The sequence below is a fragment of the Arachis ipaensis genome, chromosome B6 (genome assembly GCF_059453495.1).
Source record: "Arachis ipaensis isolate K30076 ecotype BB chromosome B6, ASM5945349v1, whole genome shotgun sequence".
Taxonomy (NCBI): domain Eukaryota; kingdom Viridiplantae; phylum Streptophyta; class Magnoliopsida; order Fabales; family Fabaceae; genus Arachis; species Arachis ipaensis.
Window position 1 is genome coordinate 126,962,997 of NC_142441.1, and position 22,709 is coordinate 126,985,705.

Genomic DNA, 22,709 nt, shown 5'->3' on the forward strand with positions numbered 1-22,709 from the left:
ATTCAGAGTATCAACTTCAAGAACTCCCTTCTTCATAGGCGTCCCATTGTTCACAGGATTCCTTTCAGAAGTGTACATGAACTGGTTATTAGCAACCATGTCAATGAGTTCTTGAGCTTCTGCAGGCATTTTCTTTAGGTGAATGGATCCACCTGCAGAAGTGTCCAATGACATCTTTGATAACTCAGATAAACCATCATAGAATATATCTAGGATGGTCCATTCTGAAAGCATGTCAGAAGGACACTTTTTGGTCAACTATTTGTATCTTTCCCAAGCTTCATAGAGGGATTCACCTTCTTTCTGTCTGAAGGTTTGAACATCAGCTCTAAGCTTGCTCAGCTTTTGAGGAGGAAAGTACTTGGCTAAGAAAGCCGTGACCAGCTTATCCCAAGAGTTCAGGCTGTCTTTGGGTTGAGAATCCAACCATAATCTAGCTCTGTCTCTTACAGCAAAAGGGAAAAGCATGAGCCTGTAGACTTCAGGATCTACTCCATTAGTCTTAACAGTATCACATATCTGTAAGAATTCAGTTAAGAACTGAAAAGGATCTTCAGATGAAAGTCCATGAAACTTGCAGTTCTGCTGCATCAGAGAAACTAATTGAGGTTTCAGCTCAAAGTTGTTTGCTCCAATGGCAGGAATGGAGATGCTTCTTCCATGTAAATTGGAATTAGGTGCAGTAAAGTCACCAAGCATCTTCCTTACATTATTATTATTTTTGGCTGCCATCTCCTCTTCCTGTTCGAAAATTTTTGAAAGGTTATCTCTGGATTGTTGTATTTTAGCTTCTCTTAGTTTCCTTTTCAGAGTCCTTTCAAGTTTTGGATCTGCTTCCACAAGAATGTTCTTATCCTTGCTCCTGCTCATATGACAAAGAAGAGGGCACATAATAATAATAATAATAATAGAGATCCTTTATACCACAGTATAGGGATCCCTGTGTGAGTAGAAGAAGAGGGGGAGACAAAGAATGTAATATAATGGAAGAAACACAACTGTGAGGAGGGTTGAGATGTGAGATGAGATGTTAGTAGATGAATAGAATAAGATGAGAGAGAAGGAATTTTTTGAAAATAATTTTTGAAAAAGAGTTAGTGATTTTTGAAAATAGTTTTTGAAAAATGTTAGTAATTTTCGAAAATTAAGATTTAAAAATTAAAATAATTAATAAATTAAAAAGAAATTTTGAAAAAGGGAGAAGATATTTTCGAAAATGAGAGAGAGAGAGAGTTAGTTAGGTAGTTTTGAAAAAGTTAAGAAACAAACAAAAAGTTAGTTAGTTAGTTGAAACAAATTTGAAAATCAATTTTGAAAAGATAAGAAGTTAGGAAGTTAGAGAAGATATTTTGAAATCAAATTTTTGAAAAAGATAAGAAGATATTTTTGAAAAGATATGATAGAAATTAGTTTTGAAAAAGATTTGATTTTTAAAATCACAATTAATGACTTGATTCATAAGAAATCACAAGATATGATTCTAGAACTTAAAGTTTGAATCTTTCCTAACAAGCAAGTAACAAACTTCAAATTTTTGAATCAAAACATTAATTGTTATTGTTATTTTCGAAAATTTGGTATAAAAATAAGAAAAAGATTTTTGAAAAAGATTTTTGGAATTTTCAAAAATAACTAAGAATTTTGAAAAAGATTTGATTTTTGAAAAAGATTTTGAAAAAGATAAGATTTTCAAATTGAAAATTTGATTTGACTCATGAGAAACAATTTGATTTTAAAAATTTTTGAAAAAGTCAATCCAAATTTTCGAATTTGATGAGAGAAAAAGGGAAAGATATTTTTTTTATTTTTGAATTTTTATGATGAGAGAGAAAAACAACAAAAAGACTCAATGCATGAAAATTTTGAATCAAAACAATGAATGCATGCATGAATGATATGAATGTCAAGATGAACACCAAGAACACTTTGAATGTCAAGATGAACATCAAGAACATACTTTTGAAAAATTTTTGATGCAAAGAAAACATGTAAGACACCAAACTTAGAAATATTTCATGTTTAGACTCTAAGAAACGAAAAATGCACATGTAAAACAAGAAAAGACACAAAACATGAAAACATCAAGATCAAACAAGAAGACTTACCAAGAACAACTTGAAGATCATGAAGAACACTATGAATGCATGATATTTTCGAAAAATGCAAGATGCATATGCAAGTGACACCAAACTTATGATATGACTCAAGACTCAAACAAGAAACACAAAATATTTTTTTTTTTGATTTTTATGATTTTCTAATTTTTTTAGATTTTTATTTTATATTTTTCGAAAATTATTTAGAAAGAAAGAAAAATAAGGATTCAAAATTTTTAATATGAATTCCAGGAATCTTATGCTCTAAAGCTCCAATCAAAGGGTCAGGCATGGCTTAATAGCCAGCCAAGCTTTAGTATGTAACTCAAACATGACACGCCTGACATTCCTTACATTCAACAGTCAATTGGCTAAGAAAGATAAAGAAGCTCTTCTCTTGAGTATAAGAATTGAGACATGGCTTTACAGCCAGCCAGGCTTCAACATGCTTCATGAAACACTAGAATTCATTCTTAAAAATTCTGAAGCCATAGAATAATTTATTTTTGAAAACATTTTTTTTATTATATTTTTGAAAACTTTTTTTTTTCGAAAACAAAGGAGAAAATTTTGAAAGATTTTTGAAAAATTTTTGAAAATAAAATAAAAAGAAAATTACCTAATCTGAGCAACAAGATAAACCGTCAGTTGTCCAAACTCGAACAATCCCCGGCAACGGCGCCAAAAACTTGGTACGCGGAATCGTGATTACACTTTAATTATGTAAAGTTCATTGCTCTTTCTTTTCCTGAAAATGGCGCCAAAAACATGATGCCAAAACCACGGTTCACAACTCCGTGTAACTGACCAGCAAGTGCACTGGGTCGTCCAAGTAATACCTTACGTGAGTAAGGGTCGAATCCCACGGAGATTGTTGGTATGAAGCAACAATGGTCACCTTGCAAATCTCAGTTAGGCAGATATAAATTGATAATGGTGTTTTCGAAAATAATATAATAAAATAGGGATAGAGGTACTTATGTAATTCATTGGTGAGAATTTCAGATAAGCGAATGGAGATGCTTTTCGTTCCTCTGAACCTCTGCTTTCCTGGTATCTTCATCCAGTCAGTCTTACTCCTTTCCATGGCTGGCTTTATGTGATACATCACCACTGTCAATGGCTACTTTCGGTCATCTCTCGAGAAAATGATCCAATACCCTGTCACGGCACAACTAATCGTCTGGAGGCATCACCCTTGTCAATGGCTTCATCTTATCCTCTCAGTGAAAATGGTCAACGCACCCTGTCACGGCACGGCTATTCATCTGTCGGTTCTCGATCATGCTGGAATAGGATTTACTATCCTTTTGCATCTGTCACTAACGCCCCGCAATCGCGAGTTTGGAGCTCGTCACAGTCATCCAATCATTGAATCCTACTCGGAATACCACAGACAAGGTTTAGACCTTCCGGATTCTCTTGAATGCCGCCATCATTCTAGCTTACGCCACGAAGATTCTGGTTAGGAGATCTAAGAGATACTCATTCAGTCGAAGGTAGAACGGAAGTGGTTGTCAGGCACGCGTTCATAGGGAATGATGATGATTGTCACGTTCATCACATTCAAGTTGAAGTGCGAATGAATATCTTAGAAACGAAATAAGATGAATTGAATAGAAAACAGTAGTACTTTGCATTAATCTTTGAGGAACAGCAGAGCTCCACACCTTAATCTATGGAGTGTAGAAACTCTACCGTTAAAATTACATAAGTGAAAGTCCAGGCATGGCCGAGAGGCCAGCTCTCAAACGTGATCTAAGATAGCATACAACTGATCAAAGATACCTAATACAATAGTAAAAGGTCCTATTTATAATAATCTAGCTACTAGGGTTTACAGAAGTAAGTAATTGATGCATAAATCCACTTCCGGGGCCCACTTGGTGTGTGCTTGGGCTGAACTTGAGTGTTGCACGTGTAGAGGTCCTTCTTGGAGTTGAACACCAGTATTTGTGCCAGTTTGGGCGTTCAACTCTGGTTTTGGATCCTTTTCTGGCGCTGGACGCCAGAATTGGGCAGAGAGCTGGCGTTGAACGCCAGTTTGCATCGTCTAAACTTGGCCAAAGTATAGACTATTATACATTTCTGGAAAGCCCTGGATGTCTACTTTCCAACGCAATTAGAAGCGCGTCATTTCGAGTTCGGTAGCTCCAGAAAATCTATTTTGAGTGCAGGGAGGTCAGAATCCAACAGCATCAGCAGTCCTTCTTCAACCTCTGAATCTGATTTCTGCTCAAGTCCCTCAATTTCAGCCAGAAAATATCTGAAATCACAGAAAAACACACAAACTCATAGTAAAGTCTAGAAATGTGAATTTAACATAAAAACTAATGAAAACATCCCTAAAAGTAACTAGATCCTACTAAAAACAATGTCAAAAAGCGTATAAATTATCCGCTCATCACCTTCTTCGACCTCATCGCCACAAAGAATCCTTATATTCTCGCTCACCCACTTCGCTAGATCACACTGTCATTTGAGCTCAGCAGCTAAAAAAATCGATTTTCGATTTGTGGGGTTTGTTCAAAATGGCGTCTTTCACACATTTAAGATTTCTCTCTCTCAGAAACAATACCAAAATTCAGAGGCTGCCTGCTTCAATTTGCAAACTACTAAATTTGCGATCTTTGCTTCTTGATGGGTGCACAAAGCTTGAAGTATTGCCACAAGCCCACAAGAATTGAGAAATTTGATCAATCTCCAACATCTGGGGATAACCACAAAGCAATTTGTTTTGCCTGAGAGTAACATTGCAAACCTGAGCTCTCTTGAATATTAATGTATTAAAAAGTGTGACAAGTTGGAGTCATTGTTTGTAGGGAGAAAGTTGCCTAATCTTTGAACTTTGGAGGTTGATAGTTGTGAGAGGTTGAAGTCTATACCACTTGATATTAACCATTTTCCTCAATTGGAGACGTTGGTAATCAACAAGTGTGGTGATTTGGAATTCTCTGAGGAAGTACCTGAGATTAAAAGTCCTTTATCTTCATTCTTTGCCACAGCTGGTGGAGACCTTGCCTAGTTGTTTTCAAGGATCGGCAAGCACATTAGAAACTTTGGCTATTAAAGAGTGCATCAGGATGGAGTCACTTCCTGAATGGCTGTCAACTCCAAGTTCATTGAAATCTCTTCAAATAACAAATTGTCCTAATTTGAAGTCTCTCCCCAGTAACCTTCATCGCCCAGCAATTAAATCATTTCAAATCAGTGATTATCCTAGATTACAGAAGATGTAGGTTGGGTTTGGTAAAGCTTTTACTTTTTAAAAGCTGCAGCACTTGCGTTTGGTAAAATCAAATTAAAAATGACTTTTAATAAGTACAAGCACCACAATTGTGTTTAGTAAAACAGCTTTTAAAAGTTAAAAAAATTATAATAAACATGTTTATAACAAAAAATAATTTCTTTTTTCAAATTTTTTAAAAATTTATATAATATTTTAAAATAAAACAATGTTAAAATAAAAAATTCATAATAAACATAAATATAATAAATAAATTCTTTTATTTTTTAACTTTAAAATTTTATATAAGTATCATAAAAATTTATTTTATCCTAAACATCATTACTAAAAATACTAAATTACCTAAATCACTATAACCTAATTTTTTCCACCAATCAAACTTGATGCTATATTATTTCGAACCATCTCCATAGTTTCAAGAAACTCATCTCCAACTTTTTCAACTCCATTTTCAGCTTCACCTTCATCGCCATATCCATCTTCTTCTTCAAGCTCAACATCCATCTGATCATATTTTTTAAACTTACGATCACTTGTAGAATAACGTCTAATGTAGTTATGCAGAGCCATTGTTGCAATAACAATTTGAATTTATTTTTTATAGCTAAAACTAGGCATATCTTGTAAAATTTTCCATCTCTTTTTCCAAACTTCCAATGTACGTTCTATCACGCTTCTAAGTGAAGAATGAGCATAGTTATATATTTCGTAGTATCCAGAAGGTCCATTAACACGACGAAATTCTGGCAAATGATATGTTGCTCCTTTGTATGGTCCTAGATAACCTTTCTTTTTTGGATAGCCTGCATCTACTAAATAGTATTTACCTGTATATTATTAAATGAAAGAAAACATGATAAGAAATTAAATCTATATATGGAGTATATAATTTAATCTTAAAGATAATCAAGTATTACCTGGTGGAGGTTTTGGAAAGTTCAACTCAGATGTACCAATTGCATGTAAAAATACTCTTGTGTCATGAGCTGTCCCTTCCCAACCGGCCAAAGCAAAATTAAATTCCATATCAAAATTACATGCAGCCATAACATTTTGGGTTGGAATTCCTTTTCTACCAATAAATCGAATTTAGTCTTCAGTAGACACAATCACTGGCACATGAGTTCCATCTATAGCACCAATTGCATCCTATGATTAACATGATTAGAATATCAATTTTACAAATACTATAAAACAAATTTAATACGAACACATGCAATGAAAGATAATAATTTTTTTGTAATTATTTATAATATTTTTTAAAATAAATAATATATAAATTACCTTAAAGTGAGGCCAATATCTATCATCATTCCTTAATTTTGTAGGCACTTTTTTAAAATCACGATCCTTTGGTTGTATAATGTCTATGGCCATTTTGCACACAGCTTGTAGCACTTCTTCAAATTTTCGACTTATTGTTTCACCGAAATGTTGAAACCGCTCCTTAGTTGACTTATTTGAGTTTCCACCTCCTAGTACAAATAGGAACATTGCTAGCATTTCTGCAGCACTTATTCTCCTTGAGGCACATAAACCATAGTTTGTTTCCAAATCATAGCATAGTCTTTTGAAAACATCTTTTTCCATCCTAAACATGCTGCAATAACGACTATTATTCCCTTCTAATATCTCTTTAAGCCATTTGTTTCCTGTTTGTGTAGAAGTCATACATGGTCTTTTATAGATATACTTATTATAATATTGGAAGACCAAACATATTGTGGAAGTTAAAACTCGATCAAATTCTTCCTCTTCCTCTTCATCATAATCAATTTCCATATTCCAATGCACTGTATAATAACTATATTAAAAGAAAGAACACAAGGATTAAAAAAATAGAATAATATATCAAGAAATGAAAGTCTTGTAATTTTTATTTGCAATAAAAAAGATCAAATAAAATAAACAAATCCAAGCAAATGAATGTAAATAGCAGACACAACTCATGGTTTATAAAATGAATGTAAAAAAATCTTAAAAAAGCTTTGTAAATAAACTGTTCTCCTTCTCCTCTTGGACATTCTTTTCGTTCATTAACCACGCAACTTTGACTTCTTTATGCTTTAAGGCAACGAACAACTCTCTTTTATCTTTATCCAAGAAGAGTCGAGTTGCAAACATATAAATTTGTCCAAGTGGATCTATATCCGGTATAGCATCCAGTTCTTCTATTGCTTGAGTTATACTAGGTCCCAAAGTATCATTTTTATTGGAGCTCCTACGTTCCACAGCCTCACAAAGTCTATCAATTTGGTGTGATAATTTCTGAGCACCTCCAACTTTTTTTGCTTTCTTGTAAGTATTAGCATTAGTGAAATTTTCCCTTTTTCTTTTAATGTTTATAATACTAGACTCAGGCTCTATATCAGAATCCTCACTATCTTCAAGTTGTGTATCTTTCTCAATTGAAGAAGGAACTATTCCGGAAGATAGAGTCCAAACATCTTCTCCTGTTGCAGCTGTTCTTTGAAACATCCTATCCAATGTTGCCTCAAAATCTGGATGAATCCCTTCTTTTATAAATTTTTTAGCCTTTGGAATAACCTACATAAAATATTGATACATAGTACTAATTTTATATATATATATATATATATATATATGTATGCTACTATGCTTACCAAACTAAGCTTAAGAATACTAACCGCTAATTTTTTAGCCCACCACTCTTCACTTGCATCAATTGTCTTTTTAGCAGAATCCCATCCAAGTCCAGTCTCGTTCCCTTTCAATTGTTTCCAATTCTTCCAATCTACTTTCAACTTATTCCATTTGTTTCTCAATTGTTTTCTATTATATTCTTTTCCCGTAGCTTTTGTGAATTCAGCTATCAATTGTTTCCAACCTTTGGTATCAAAATGTGTGTCCGGTTTGCTATCAGCTTCAATACTTTTCACACACAAAGCACAAAAGATATCTACTAGATTTTTGTTCCATTGTGCAATTTCTTTTCCATCATTTTTTTCTTCAGATGTGATCAAATTCATTGTTGTAACCATCAAAACTTATCATATGATAACAAAAATTATTCCATAAGTTCATACAAAAATTGAAAGATTGAAAACAAAGTAAATCATAAAATTTTAAGTCACGTATATCTAAATACTTGTTATGTGTTACATAATAATAAACTTTATAAAATATTATTATCAATTAATAAGACTAATAAACATACAATATTATTCTATTATAGTAGGCCAATAATAACACAGGAACCAGATATATTATAAAAACAAAAGAATCATAGAATAATTAATTAACATTACTTGGAAAAAAAATCACAAGAAACAATAAACTGATAATATGATTCATGAATCAAATTTTGGAGTTCTAATTGAATTAATTAACACTTTATTTTGATACTAACTCAAATTTTAGAGACTAATAATTAACATATTTACTTGATTTATTCTCTGTACTAATATAAATAGATTTATCATTAGTTAATAATAAAATTTATATGTAATCCAATGTTAGTACTGGGTACGATCATTACCCACCTATATATATTGGCTCACCTTTACAGATCATAAAAAATAGGACACTTATCTCAAATAAATTACTCTTATGATTATATATCTATATTTATATATGTATATACATGTTGTTATTATAATTTGGACTAATGTTCATGCAAAGAAAATTTTATGATTGGTTTTCATAAACCAGATCAACCTCTTCCCGTTTCAAAGAACAGAGAAAAACAAATATAATAGATCTACTGAAAAAAAACAAAATTAACGCAAAAAAAAAAATAACATAAATAGATAGAAGTTCATACCTAATATGTGATAGAGATATATTTGTATTGAAATTTGTGAAGATTAGGTTGAAAAATAAAAAATATATAAAAATTGTGTTAGAATTTGTGAAGGTTAGGATGAGAAGTTAGAAATATACGAAGATTTTAATAGCAATATAATAGTGGAAAATATGTGCGGGAAAATAAAAAAAATTTGATAAGCATAAGCCAGCTTTGAAAAGCTCCCTCCTAGGTGCTTTCAAAAGCACCCCTAACTTTTAAAAGCCGTAAGCACAAGCACTTGGATTTTTTAATTTACCAAACGCAAAATAACGTGCTTGTGCTTTTAAAAAGCACAAGCACCTCTTGAAAAAGTTTTACCAAACCCAGCCGTAGACTATTGGCAGGAGATACCTAACATCAAGAAGACATCATAAAAGGAAGATGAAGAAAAATTGGAGAAAGATCTAAGACTTGATGGCCGAGATTAAACTATAAGTGACTTTGTTTGTTCATGTTTTCCATTTTGTATAGTTGTTGTTTTTGTTTTCCATAATGTACACTTGATCAGAACTGCACTTGGATTGTCTGTTTGATATACAACATTATGGCAACATCTCTTTTAGATTCGTGTCTTCTATTCCTGTATGGTTATTTTTCCATCAAACTCCAATTCAAACACTCCTGCTTGCCACCTTTGAAATTTGCTACTAATTAAATGTAAAGTTACAACCTCGGGGTCAGGGAGGGACATCTATGAGAAATCAAGCTTTTTTCTTAAAATTTCTTTTAACCAATATCTTCAACATGTTTGAGTAAATAGACCATGATCATTGAGAAATTATGGAAGAATTTGGATAGCACTATTTGATTTAATGAGAACTAATGCAGGGTACTAAGTAGTTGTAAATAGACGTCCCTCCCTATATGTGGAGGGTTTCGGCCGGTGCAAGTTAGCGGCTGTGCAAATTAAAGTCTGTGCCAGTTTCCTCAGTTAGAAACTTTGATAATCGGCAGTTTTGACAATAAAGAATGGCTTATTAGATCTGAGGATATGAATGTTGTCTTGAGGTTAAAAACCATTATTCTTTTTTATATGGATCCCTTGCCTCATTTTCTCCAACAATATGCAAGCACGTTACAAAATTTGGTGATTGGATGGTGCTACAAGCTGGTGGTACTTTCCAAATGGCTGTCGAATCTGAGTGCTTTAAAATTTCTTTATATCTTTGATTGTTCAAAATTAATGTCTCTTCCCAGTGATATCCACCGCCTAACAAGTCTCCAAGTTTTGCGAATCATAAGTTGTGCTGAGTTATATAAAAAATACGGGCCGCAAGTTGGAGAGTGCTGGCCCATGATATCTCACATCAAGCATATTGACATTATAAAGACATGGAGTAGCTAATGGAAGATGAAGAAGAATAGTCTTAACAACCTGGATTGAAGTCAAAGTGCCTTTTGTTTCTTCATCAGTTTCGAAGTGTACACTATTGTTCTTGTTTTGTTTTGAACTATATGTCTACTGATTTTTTTAAGTTTTTATATCTTCTTTTGTAATTCAAGATGGTAATTCAAGAAGTCTGGTTTAGTGTTGACTCTAATAAAATTCTGTACAAAGTAGACATTAAGTTACAATCTCAAGGAAGGACATGCATGCATGATATTATCTTACTTGCTGAAACATATTTGAGTAAATAGTTAGCACTAGTAATTGAAAATGTGGAATTTCTCAAGAACTTGGATAACATTTTATTTGGTAAGATGATTATTAGGTGGGTACGTGCACCGCAAAAGAATAGCAGCACAAGCAGAAACAAATTTGGCATGTGTTGCTATGCTTTATCTTTCCCCATTATATTGCACCGTTTCTAACTGTTAAAATTTTTATTTAGTATAAGATAGTAGACTGCATAAGTTTGCAACTTGAAAATTAAAATCTTGACATGAATAAATGAAAATCTTGGTGAAATATGCATTGGAACCTGAAGTTGTGTACTTAATTGACAATTCAGTGTCCTTTTTGGATTTGATGAATGAGATGCAAAAGATCATAAGTTCAAGCTAAACCAGATTAGTAGTGAAAAAAAAGGGGATGACAAATAATTAGCATTTAACAATTTTTTACTGGAGAAATCTTCAAAGTTCATCAAACAAAGCACTTTGTAGCAGAACTAAATTGGAGATCATGAAATTTCAATGTAATATATATAACTAAATAATGCAGTTTGGACTAAGAAACACTAATTTTCAAAAAGAGTCCATAAAAAATATAGTGCATAATAATTTTTTAAGTAAAAGAGATGAAACTAACAACTCTTAATAGTCCATATGCGCACAATTTCGATGCTTGTTTCATGGCTCTCCAAATGCTAGAAATGGATCTAAAATTAAGATGTATCAGATGCAGCAGAATATGATCACTAACAGAATTTGAAATTCACCACTACGGGGCAAGAAAAGAAAAAGAGTGTTTGCTGAATATGAGCAATGGTGCATAGCTGATCCGCAAAGCAGCGACGTTGAGTTGCAGGCAGCGCTGAATTGGGCTTGTGGAAGTGGAGGTGCAGATTGTAGCAAAATCCAAGTGAACTAACCATGCTTTCTCTCATTGCATTGAACGCAGCTGCAAAAGTTGTGTAGCTTTGGTTTCGATGATTCTAATGAAATGGGAAGAAAACATCAGCGTCACGGTTTTAAGTTTCAACTGACTTGGAACAATAAAATCCTACCTTTGTTAGAACTGAACAAATCATGAAGCAGCTTCTGATTGCGCGAAGGAGGTTGACGGCGAGACTCGAAGCAAGAAGACGACGAGCCCCAAGACCTGCTGCTTCTGCCGCCGGCGACGAAGAGCGCAACGAAGGCGCCCGACTATGTGCAAGACGATGACGACACAGAGAGCAACGGTGACGTCACGGTGAGAGAGGCCGATCTCCAGGGGGAGAGAGAGACACGAAGAAGAGTGAAGAACTTGAGAAGATGAAGAGGTCTCTGAAATTCAGATTTCACAAATATTTTTTTATTTTTTATTTTTGTTTTTTAAATATGTTTTTGTTTTGTTGTTTAAATTATTTAAAAATATAAAATTAAGATGAGATGAATTTTAAAATTTGATTGATTTAAAAGAGTATTTTTATCTAATCAAATAGAGTAAAGATGTTTAAAATTTTTTTATAAAATTAAATAAAAAATATTTTTTATTTTTATTTAATTAAAAGGGTATTTTAGTAAAAGTGGTGATATAATATATATTTTAAACAAAATAAATTAAATGCTGATGTGAAAAATAAATTCCACGTGGCTTGTTATTACTTGTCCATATTTTAAACGTATCGATACGTATGAATTTATTATGGTACCGTAGTAAACACCTAATTTTTTTCAACTTAACCACTATCCCTAAAAAAATTCTTTAAAAATAAACTTATTAATAATTCATAAAAATTTAAAATTTTCATAAATTATAAATAAAAAAATCTTACAAAATAAATTTTTATTATTATTTAATAAATTTTTTTTAAAATTCATATTATCTCAAAAATAATAAGATTAAAAAAAGTCACATTGTCTTCGGAAAAAATTGCCAAAAACCGTATTAAGGATCCGTTTGGGAAGTGTCAAAAGTAATTTTTTTGAGCTTTTGACTTATGAAAAGTAATAGATTAATGTCTGGTGTAATTTTCAAAATCAAATTATAGTTTTTTAAGAAGCTATTTAAGAGTTTATAGAGAAGTTAAAAAAAATGATTTTTCTCACAGTACTATTATTTTTTATCACATTTTTATAAAATAAACACTTTTAGAATTAAAAATTCAAATACAAAATAACTTATTTATAAGCTACTTTTAATATAGTCATTTATTATTTAATATATTTTTTTTAAATTTAATTAAATTATTTTTCCAAACTGAATAAAAATATTTACTGTTAATTTGACCAAATTAATTTAATATTATTTTCTCCAAAATAATATCCTTTAGGATGTGTTTAGATAAAATAGTGTCCTATTTTAGTCTTTAGAAACGTGCGAATTAATTCTTAACTGGCGGCGGGTTGGGAATAGCTGGGGAAATTAAAAACAAACACGGCTTCAGGCAAACAAGGCCACTGCAGAAACCCATGGCTACTCCACTTCAAGACCGAGTCGCAATCATCACCGGCTCCTCCCGTGGAATCGGACGAGAAATCGCTCTCCATCTCGCCTCACTCGGCGCCAGAGTACTTATCAACTACACCTCCAACTCCTCCCTAGCTGACTCACTCGCTGCACAGATCAACTCCCACGCCGCCGCCGGAGCTGTCCTCCCTCGCGCCATCGCCGTCCGAGGCGACGTCTCGGAACCGAACGACGTGAAGGCGCTGTTCGACTCGGCGGAGCGCGAGTTCGGCTCGGCGGTTCACATCCTGGTTAACGCGGCCGGTGTTCTTGATAGCAAGTACTCGACCATAGCCAACATTGCAGTGGAGGATTTCGATCGCATTTTCAGGTACTCTAACTGGTTATTGTTTCTGGCTTTCTATTCCTAAAGTGAAACTAAACAGTTAGGATCAATTGATAAGCCTTTTATAAATTGTTGGCAATTGATTGACAGAATTTTAGTTTAGTTAGTCAAGTAGCTGCATAGTATGAGTTGGGATTCGGAAAGTTGAAATAATTTTCCAGTATAGGTGTTCTTGCAATAAGCTTCTATTCACAACTTAACTGATTCAACAATGGGGTAAAACGTTAATTTAGTCACTGGAATTGCAAGGTCCATTCATTTGTTTCCCTGGTATCTTTAAGAAATGCTGGTTTAGAGTTTAGTCCTTCAAGTTGAATTTTGTGAATCAATCTAATACCTATTTTCTGTAATCACCAAATTACAAAAAGTTTTAATTAGTCTTGATGCAATTAGTCCCTGATGTTTTCTCTAAAATATCACAAATGAGACATCACATATCAGTCCTTGAAGTTTGAACTAACCTTACGGCGAGGACAAAATTGGTTGACTGAATTTAATTCGAGGGATAAATTGAGGTGGTTACAAGATAGATAAACCACATTTTATTTTATTCTAATTTTTTTTTTTTAAAACAAGCAGCTCTTACAAGTTACAACTTCAAATTGAGGTTTTACTCCCCATATTGTCTTGGTCATACTAGTAACACTACTTGCTATATGCAAAGCACAAATAAACCTGCATTATTATTTCTTATTTATTTTTTGGAATGGGCATTGTTCTTTATCAATATACCCAGTTTGCGAATGAGGTCATTGTAGGGTATAGCTAACTCTGTTCTTAGTTACTACTAGTTATACACCATTTGAGTTAGATGTCATAAATATGAACAAATGATTTTTAATATATTTTTTTGGGGATTGTTCTGGAAAAGAGGAAGTAGTGAACTTCTGGTTGCTCTTCTTTTTCCAAGATTGAATAATAGAAAACAACATTCAAAAGCTCCTTCTTGGGCCTGCATCTGGAAGTTTAAGCTTGAACTTCCATTTTCTCTCTGATAATTTCCTCCTAATAAATGTTTGTTCATGTGTCCTCCAATTTCTCGACAATAAATATAGATGGCAGGAGAATTGTAGTATTGTTTTTCTTTTGTACTTTTCTAACCTTATTGGTTGAGTTCGATCAAGAAATTTTCCTGGCATTCATGGAGATCATCAGTAGCATAGCATGTGCGGTGGAAGATATTGTTTAATGCTCAATTCATATTATCATAGGGCCTTACAAATTTAATATCAAATATACATGCAGAAACATCATAACTGATTGCATATAAGTGTGCTAAACAAGACCCATTGGATCTTTAACAGTGTAAATGCAAGAGGATCATTCCTGTGCTGCAAAGAGGCAGCAAACCGATTGAAACGTGGTGGTGGAGGTCGAATCATAATGCTAAGTTCATCGATGGTGGGTGCACTGAGACCAACTTTTGGGGCATACTCAGCATCCAAAGCAGCTGTTGAGGCCATGATTCATATTCTGGCAAAAGAGCTGAAGGGAACCGGGATTACAGCGAACTGTGTTGCACCTGGGCCAATTGCAACTGAAATGTACTATGCTGGGAAGACCGAAGAGCAAGTGAAAGCGAATATTGCAGAGTCTCCTCTCAGTAGGCTTGGTGAGCCAAAGGATGTAGCTCCTTTGGTGGGATTTTTGGCTACTGATGCTGGTGAATGGGTTAATGGGCAGGTCATTCGGGTTAATGGTGGCTATGTTTAGTAGCTCTTGTATACTGTTCTACATGATCTCTCTTGTACGTTGTTGCATAAGAAGTGAAAACCCTGTAAAAAGGAACTAAATAAATAATTGTCATAAATAATTTCTTGATGATGTAGTTGATCCCTTCTAGTTGAAGATACATAATGCTTTCGTGGTCTTCTTTCCTCTAAGTTCTTTTGAGTTACTCGAGTCCAGCTCTTTGTTATCAAATCAAGTTGTGCAGCATACCAATTAATTCTTACAATGAGTCAATGAGATTACTTTACACCTGATTCCTATTTGTTATGGGATATTTAGTTTTTTTTTTTTCCCTTTTTTTTTAATTTATAAAAAAATGGGACGTATAATTACACATATGATTCATTTAACTTGCTTCTTTTTCCACTTGAGTGTGGACATCTTTGGTAAAACAAGAAAAGTAAGAAGTCCTAAAACAAGTAAAGTATGAAGAAGTCTTTTCCTTCATGCAAGATCCAGGAAACTCTACCTGAATTTTACATAACGAGATCGACACTGCAACATAAACAGTTTCACTGAAATTCAATGACGAAGTGATCTAAACGTTGATGTCAAGTCATAACCACGATCCGCTTCTTACCATTTATAAATCTTTTAGCCTTTTGTGGTGGTCAGATTATATGACAAGCCCTCAATGCTATCCACTTTCTCTGAGACAAACTCGGATAAGTAATTGAGGAGCACTGGTTCTCACGAGTCTTGTATGCTCTACACTAATTAGTTCCCGTTCAATGGCATTTATCAGTCCCTTTTTGTCATTCATTTTGGTGTCAAACGTCAATGATCATTTATGGGACTAGTACTCATGATTAATTGATTACCAATAATTCTATGGTCGAGTTCCTGGAAGTCTATCAAATTGCCCTGGGGACTCTTGGTCATAACCATTTTGATCATCTCTATTACTTAGATTTTTCAAATAATTCTTTCACAGGAACCATACCAGAGAGCTTGGTCATGTTTTCTGGCCTCAAGTACAGGAATTTCTCATCTAATGGAACTTCTTGCTTTGCCTTTTACACGGGTGGGAATAAAAGAAAGTATCTTCTATGATGCCTAATATACACGAAGTCACTGGTACGGGTTGTGAGGTGGGTCGGTGATTCACCAGTCAAGGCGATGACGGGATTGGATTTTCGGAGCAGTGAGGGTGGTACCTGCAAAGACACTCTGACACTCAAATTAAAATGGATCTGAGAGATAAATGTGAGGTTAGGAATGAGTGTCGTACCTGAGGGAGTTCTTGACCCTCTTTATATAGTCTAACGGCGTAATTATCTTATCTTATCTTGTTGGCTAAGATAGAAAAAGTATGAGTTCGAATGATGGTTAAGGGTTTATGGTTAGTGGGCCGGTTTGGGCCCGGGTAACTGGGTCATGATTGTTTTGACGGGAGACCTGGGAACCGGGTCCAAAACAGTAGCCCCCGGAGTGAAAGAGCAAGTGGGCTTGGTCTCGCCGCTTAGAAGTGTCTGCTTGGCCGTGCGACCAGGTGTCCATGAGTTCGGCTCGGGGCAAAGGAATATCTTCTAGGGTCTATGGCCAAGGCCAGGGATCCGGGCTGTGCATTTTGACTGTTTCTGGGGGTCCACTTGTTAGGTCCGGGAGTTTTCCTGTGTCGTCGAAAATGGAGTGATGAGGTCTCCAGATCGGGGGCCCGTGCGAGTTCAGGTCACTGAACCGTTGTGCTCCTTTTAAAGAAGTTTCGTCCGTTGCATTTTCCAAGGCATCATAATGATGCTTAGCAGGAGGAGAGTGGTTTCGTTGTTTTTTCTTTTTTGCCCTCCACCTTTTGTGTTTCCTTTTTTTGAAACTTTTGTGGGAATTTTTTTTATTTATCTTTCTTTGTAATTGCTTCTTCTCCTTCTTTTGCTCTCTCGTTTTCTTACGAACATTTTATCCAGATTTTTCTGGCGCTGTACTCCATTTGTGTTTGCTGGTGGGCTTGTAGTGCTACATCACCCTGCTTTTGTTGCTTTATTTCTGTTACTCTCTGAGAACCAGGTCAATAACTTTGTCATTGTGATCATTTATTCTGTTCCTGCATTTCTGTTTTGTCTATTATTTGTGTTGTTGCATGCTTCTGTGTTTATTAATGGGAAAAATGTTTGATTGGGCTATTGCATTTAGTGTAGTTTTAGGGATTTTTGGTAGGATATTTCGATTGTGGTCTTAGTATGGGTTAGTAATTTCCTATATGTTTGTGTTTTTGGATAGTGGGCTGACAGTAAAAAAATCCTATTTGGATATAGGTATGGTGAGACAGAGGGGAGTTCAGGGGAACCTGGTTCTTATCTTCTCGGCAGGGGGTGTGCCAAATCTTTACCATTCGGTAACGTCCGACGTCTTGGGCATGCCCTCTTGTTTGGACGAGGGGGACCATCAGAGGCTCCGTGATGAAGGGGCCGTGTTGGGTGGTGAGACGGTGGGGCAGGTGGGCCGACTCTTCTTTGGTGGTTCAGTATTCATTTAGATATCAATGGAACCACGTTTCTTTGAAGTGAGGGTTGCATCCTTTGATTTACCTCTTCTTCAACCACCACAGTTAGATTTGGCTCTTGGTGGAGCTGTATGTTCATCTGAATCCCAGATTTTTTCAACTGAAGGAGGGTCGATAGCAACTCCAGTAATGATAGTCGGTCGAGCACCTGCATTAAAAGAAGTTATAATAAGAAATTTTGAAAGAATGATCAATCCAAAAGAGTAAGAAGTAGCTGGAGGATGTCTAAGGATCCTCGTCCGACCACTCACCACATGATGAGTGTCTCAACCATATTCGAGATTAGTTGTAGTTATTTCACATGTCCTTAGATCGTCTTTTTGAAGTTCTTAAATTACCCCTAAAGTCCCTTTAGGAGGATCAGGGAGTCCATCTGCAAGGCCAAAAGGGGCATTAAGAAAAGAAAGGAATTTGAAAGGACACATAAAAGATTTTTTTTTGGCCAAAGGATCTTTAGCGCAAGCTTTGAAAAAATGGTCAAGACACCTGTTAAAGTGTGCCTCTTTCTTTTTTCTTCTATACATCTAAAGTCTCGTTAAAAGACCCATTTTACCTTCCTAAAGTTTCATTTAACTTGATAGTATTTCTCAAACTTCACGATTTCAGTTATGTGTTTACCTTTGATTTTCTTTGATACAATAGCAGTCTGCACAATAGTAGGAAAGACCAAATTAGCAAAAGCCTAGTCGATAGACGCAGAATGTGAGTAAACGTACTTTGACCATCAATCATGAAAACTTGGAGTCGACAGAAAGTAACGATTGACATCCAAATGCTGATACCAAGTCGAAGCATAATGGCCAGGGTAAGTAGTTATTTTTCTGAATTTGGACCAACTTCGAACAAAACCCAAAAGAATTGAGGCAAAGGAGGAGAAAGGCTACATCTTTATTGTTGGAAACAGGGTCCCCTTCAAAATCCATGTTGTTTTGAATAAAACTTGAGATGGAATTAGACTCGAAGTTGGTATCAAAGTCATCTTTCAAATAGTCGGTCGACCATGAGACAAACTCGTCATCAATCGGCAAGCCGGTCAGGGTCAAAATTTCTATTAAAATCGGACCCATTATTCTGTATGGAAAATAAAATTTTTTGGTAACAGGACACCAAAAATATAGACTCCCTAGTAAAAGAGTTGTGTAGAAAAGGTCGAAAGTGGCTAATTTCAAAGTATGTATGATATTAATAGCTTTCCAAAAAGATTTATACAATGGTGCAAGTCGAGACATCCAATCCGAAAAGTAGGAACTCAAATATCTAGAGGGAGTAGTTCTGAAAACGCGACCAGCAAAATATGAGGTATTAACATTTTTACAGAAAATCAATGATAAATGCTCTGGGGGTGACGAAAAGAATGGAAAAATAAACTTAATTTGTTCTGGAGTAGCTATCAAACCTAGAAAAAAATGCAATACCCCATTTACTGAGAATGGAAGGAATACCTGGTTGCGCCAAAGATCAGAGGTCTCGACATTTGGATTTGGAACCCTCAAGGTCCCATCATCATTGTAAAACTCAGCCACTTCAATTACTAATTGAGAAAGAGAAATAATCGATACATCATCATCTTCTTCGAGAGGATGAGAAGGAGCAGCAGCAGTAGCAGCAATAGCTGATGGAAGAGAAGATGACGAAGCGGCAGTTGCAAATATCATTGGAAGCACAGTAGTCACTGTTACAGAAGTAGGAACCATCGAGACAGCCACTGCAACGGAAGTAGTAGCCATAGTCGTTGAGGAAGAAGAAGCATCAGTTCATAGCTGGCGTGGTACTCGAATGGAGAATGGGTTAAGAAGCCATGGGTGAATCGTCACTTGAAGGAGAGATATATGGTTTTCTGAAATTGGGGAAGGAATAATTATGAAGGCATTTATATTCAAAATGACTCATTAAAAACCCAAGGAAACGTTATGTATTTCCAAGAAAGGTGCACACCGCTCTACCATGATATAACTAAAATATCTTTTTAAAATTTAAAATGATATGTGCCGAGCACATGAACTCCCCGATATATAAAATTTGTATTTCTTTTTCAACAAAATAACAAATTTTAAAAGGACAATTTGTTGGTAGTAAAAATGGGTTCTTCGACTGGAATAAAGTCTCGACTATGAATTAGGTCGATCTTAAGGGACGTGACGATCAAAGAGAGTTGAAGACAATACAAAAAAAAAAGGTTGACTAGTGGCTACTTTGAGCACCAAGATTTTTGCTTGACTCTCATACTAAAAGTGAAAAATATGGTGCGAATTTTGGGAAACAAGTTGAAGGAAGAAGGTGGAAAAAAAAAAAGAATAACTGCTTCGAAAGGTTTTTATCTATGAAAAAAGAAGATTGAAATTAACACATGCGTGCATTCCAACCCACTAGAAGATTGAAATTAACACATGCATGCATTCTAATCCACTATAAACCATACCAAAACTCTACGAAAAAATTTCCAATCACACTGACGCATAGAAGAATAGAGTGTTTGTACATGTGAGTGTTGAATGTCATTATTTTTCTCTTATTTTTATTTTCTCTTCGTTTTTCTTATTTCCTTTGTCGTTATTTTGTAGTTTCTTTTATTACAATTTTTTTTTGTCATTTACAATTCTTTATTTTTTCTTGTACTTTTTCATTACTTCCAATTCCATTGTCAATTTCAATTATTTTTTACGTTCATATTGTTTTTAAGTTTCTTTGTTTCAAGTATGATCGATTGAAGTTTCACAATTTATCAATTCAACAAAGACACTGATTAAATAAATCTCAGGTAAAATTCACCTTTTAAAAGAGAAGTCGTATTTACTCTCTCCGAATAAAATTTTGATACAAACTTATTTCGATAATCGACAAAAAACCGTGTGAAACATCCATGATATAAAATGAATGAGTCAAAGTCAACCATCGATTATAATACTCTTTCCAAGTAAATGCACATGGCACGATGACAACGTATCTCACGTCACAAAAGACATTATGACATATGATCTCACCTAGCAATTACAAATTAGTAGTACCTGCTTCTGCTTGGATTGATTAGTATCATTGTTGTATTTTAAATTACGTGAATACAAAGAATTTTGATTCTTGCCCTTCAACTTTCCTATAAAACATACACATTCCTAGTTCACTATAACTAAGAAGTAAGAAACATATAAATATATAATCAACATGGCAACTCCAATTCCCGAACCCGTTTCTTATGACTCGACCCGGATTAAACCGCTCCAAGACCGAGTCGCAATCGTCACCGGCTCTTCTCGCGGAATCGGCCGAGAAATCGCGATTCATCTCGCCTCACTCGGCGCCCTAGTCGTCGTCAACTACACCTCCAGCTCGTCCCAAGCCGACTCAGTCGTCGCTCAGATCAACTCCGCCGCCGATTCTCCGCCGCGAGCGGTCGCAGTCAAAGCCGACATCTCAAACCCTGACGACGTCAAATCGCTCTTCGATTCCGCAGAGCGAGCCTTCGACTCGGAGGTCCAAATACTGGTGAATTCCGCCGGTATCCTCGAAGGAACATACCCAACGGTGGCGAACACCGACGTGGAGACCTTCGACAAGATCTTCGCGGTGAACACCCGAGGCGCGTTCCTGTGCTGTAGAGAGGCAACGAACAGAGTGAAGCGCGGCGGCGGAGGGAGGATCGTCCTGCTGACGACGTCGTTGGTGAAGGCGCTGCGGGCGGGGTACGCGACGTATACGGCATCGAAGGCGGCGGTGGAAGCGATGGTTAAGATCGTTGCGAAGGAGCTGAAGGGGACGGGAATAACGGCGAACTGCGTGGCGCCAGGGCCGATAGCGACGGAGATGTTCTATGAGGGGAAGTCGGAGGAGCTTGTGGAGAAAATAAAGAATGATATTCCGTTGGGGCGTTTAGGGGAACCGAATGACGTGGCGAATTTGGTTGGTTTCTTGGTTAGTGATGGTGGCGAGTGGGTCAACGGCCAAGTGATTCGTGTCAATGGTGGCTTTGTCTAGTTAAACACTTGCTAGTTTCTTGGTAAAGGAGGGGTCTGCTGTATGCAAGATCCAGGACTTCAAGCATATTTTATCCAATTCAGATTTGTTATTTTTGTCCATTTTTATTTGGATTTGGGTTATGTTTTGAGCGACTCAACCCGACGCTGTGTGTTATCATTATACTAGGATGGGGATCCATGCGGCATGAAATTAAAGTTGCCAAAAAAAAAAAAAGTTGCCTCAAATCTTCAATTAAAAAAGAAAGCATATAATCAGAAAAAAAAAAAGCATCATCCAATATAGTTTATAATTAACTTTTTTAAGAATTTTATTTTTTTTATAAAAAGAATATAAAATACAATTGAATACAAAATAAATATAAAACTCTTACATAAATAACATATATTTAAAATGAAATTACCAAAGATTTAATAACAATGAAAAATAAGATCTACATATAATAGAATCGGATAATTTCAATATTTCGTCATTACTGCATAAATACATAGTTTTTTGTTGAACAAAATAACTAAAAAAGACCATTCTTCTTGTTAAGAGATTGTTTACAAAGTATTTAAAAGTGAGAAACGAATTCTATTTTTTTTAACAAAAATAATTTATTTTTATTCGAAACTCAATTCTATGACTTAAAATACCTTTAACATATTAATAAAATAAAATTTAATTCTTTAATTTGAAATAGCTTTTATATCAGTTAATTTTTTTTATTTTTATAATTTTGTCCTTAATAAAGTTATTTTATTAAACATATACTTATTGTTAAAATATATGAAAAAATATACTAAAATCAATATAAAAATAAAATATACTATGACATTATATTTTATATTTTTCAAGAAAAAGTTCTAGCTTCATGAAATATTATATCTGTATATTATGTGAAAATTAAATATAAAATTTAATCAATTTGTTA

The 22,709-nt window shown here is 34.8% G+C and overlaps 2 protein-coding genes and 1 non-coding gene across 3 annotated transcripts; all 3 read left to right on the forward strand.

The window, feature by feature from the left end:
* The first annotated feature begins 228 nt into the window (after positions 1-228).
* Positions 229-336, forward strand: LOC148562668 (small nucleolar RNA R71). The gene has a single exon (XR_015887078.1). It is a non-coding gene; the product is annotated as a small nucleolar RNA R71 (small nucleolar RNA).
* Positions 337-13,115: 12,779 nt separating this feature from the next.
* On the forward strand, positions 13,116-15,430 carry LOC107604949 (NADPH-dependent aldehyde reductase-like protein, chloroplastic). Its single transcript, XM_016306666.3, has 2 exons — positions 13,116-13,578; positions 14,898-15,430. Exons 1-2 carry the CDS (start codon positions 13,211-13,213, stop codon positions 15,304-15,306), a joined length of 777 nt encoding a protein of 258 aa, XP_016162152.1. The 5' UTR covers positions 13,116-13,210; the 3' UTR covers positions 15,307-15,430.
* A 5,278-nt stretch (positions 15,431-20,708) lies between these two features.
* LOC107604948 (NADPH-dependent aldehyde reductase-like protein, chloroplastic) lies at positions 20,709-21,920 on the forward strand. The gene has a single exon (XM_016306664.3). The coding sequence runs from the start codon at positions 20,984-20,986 to the stop codon at positions 21,791-21,793; it is 810 nt and encodes a 269-aa protein (XP_016162150.1). The 5' UTR covers positions 20,709-20,983; the 3' UTR covers positions 21,794-21,920.
* Positions 21,921-22,709: the final 789 nt, after the last annotated feature.

Bases quoted from the DNA above. Each gene is read 5' to 3' on its own strand.
- LOC107604949 (XM_016306666.3), top strand. From the start codon at position 13,211: ATGGCTACTCCACTTCAAGACCGAGTCGCAATCATCACCGGCTCCTCC. The intron at 13,579-14,897 runs GTACTCTAACTG...GATCTTTAACAG, and splicing joins GATTTCGATCGCATTTTCAG to TGTAAATGCAAGAGGATCAT.
- LOC107604948 (XM_016306664.3), top strand. From the start codon at position 20,984: ATGGCAACTCCAATTCCCGAACCCGTTTCTTATGACTCGACCCGGATT.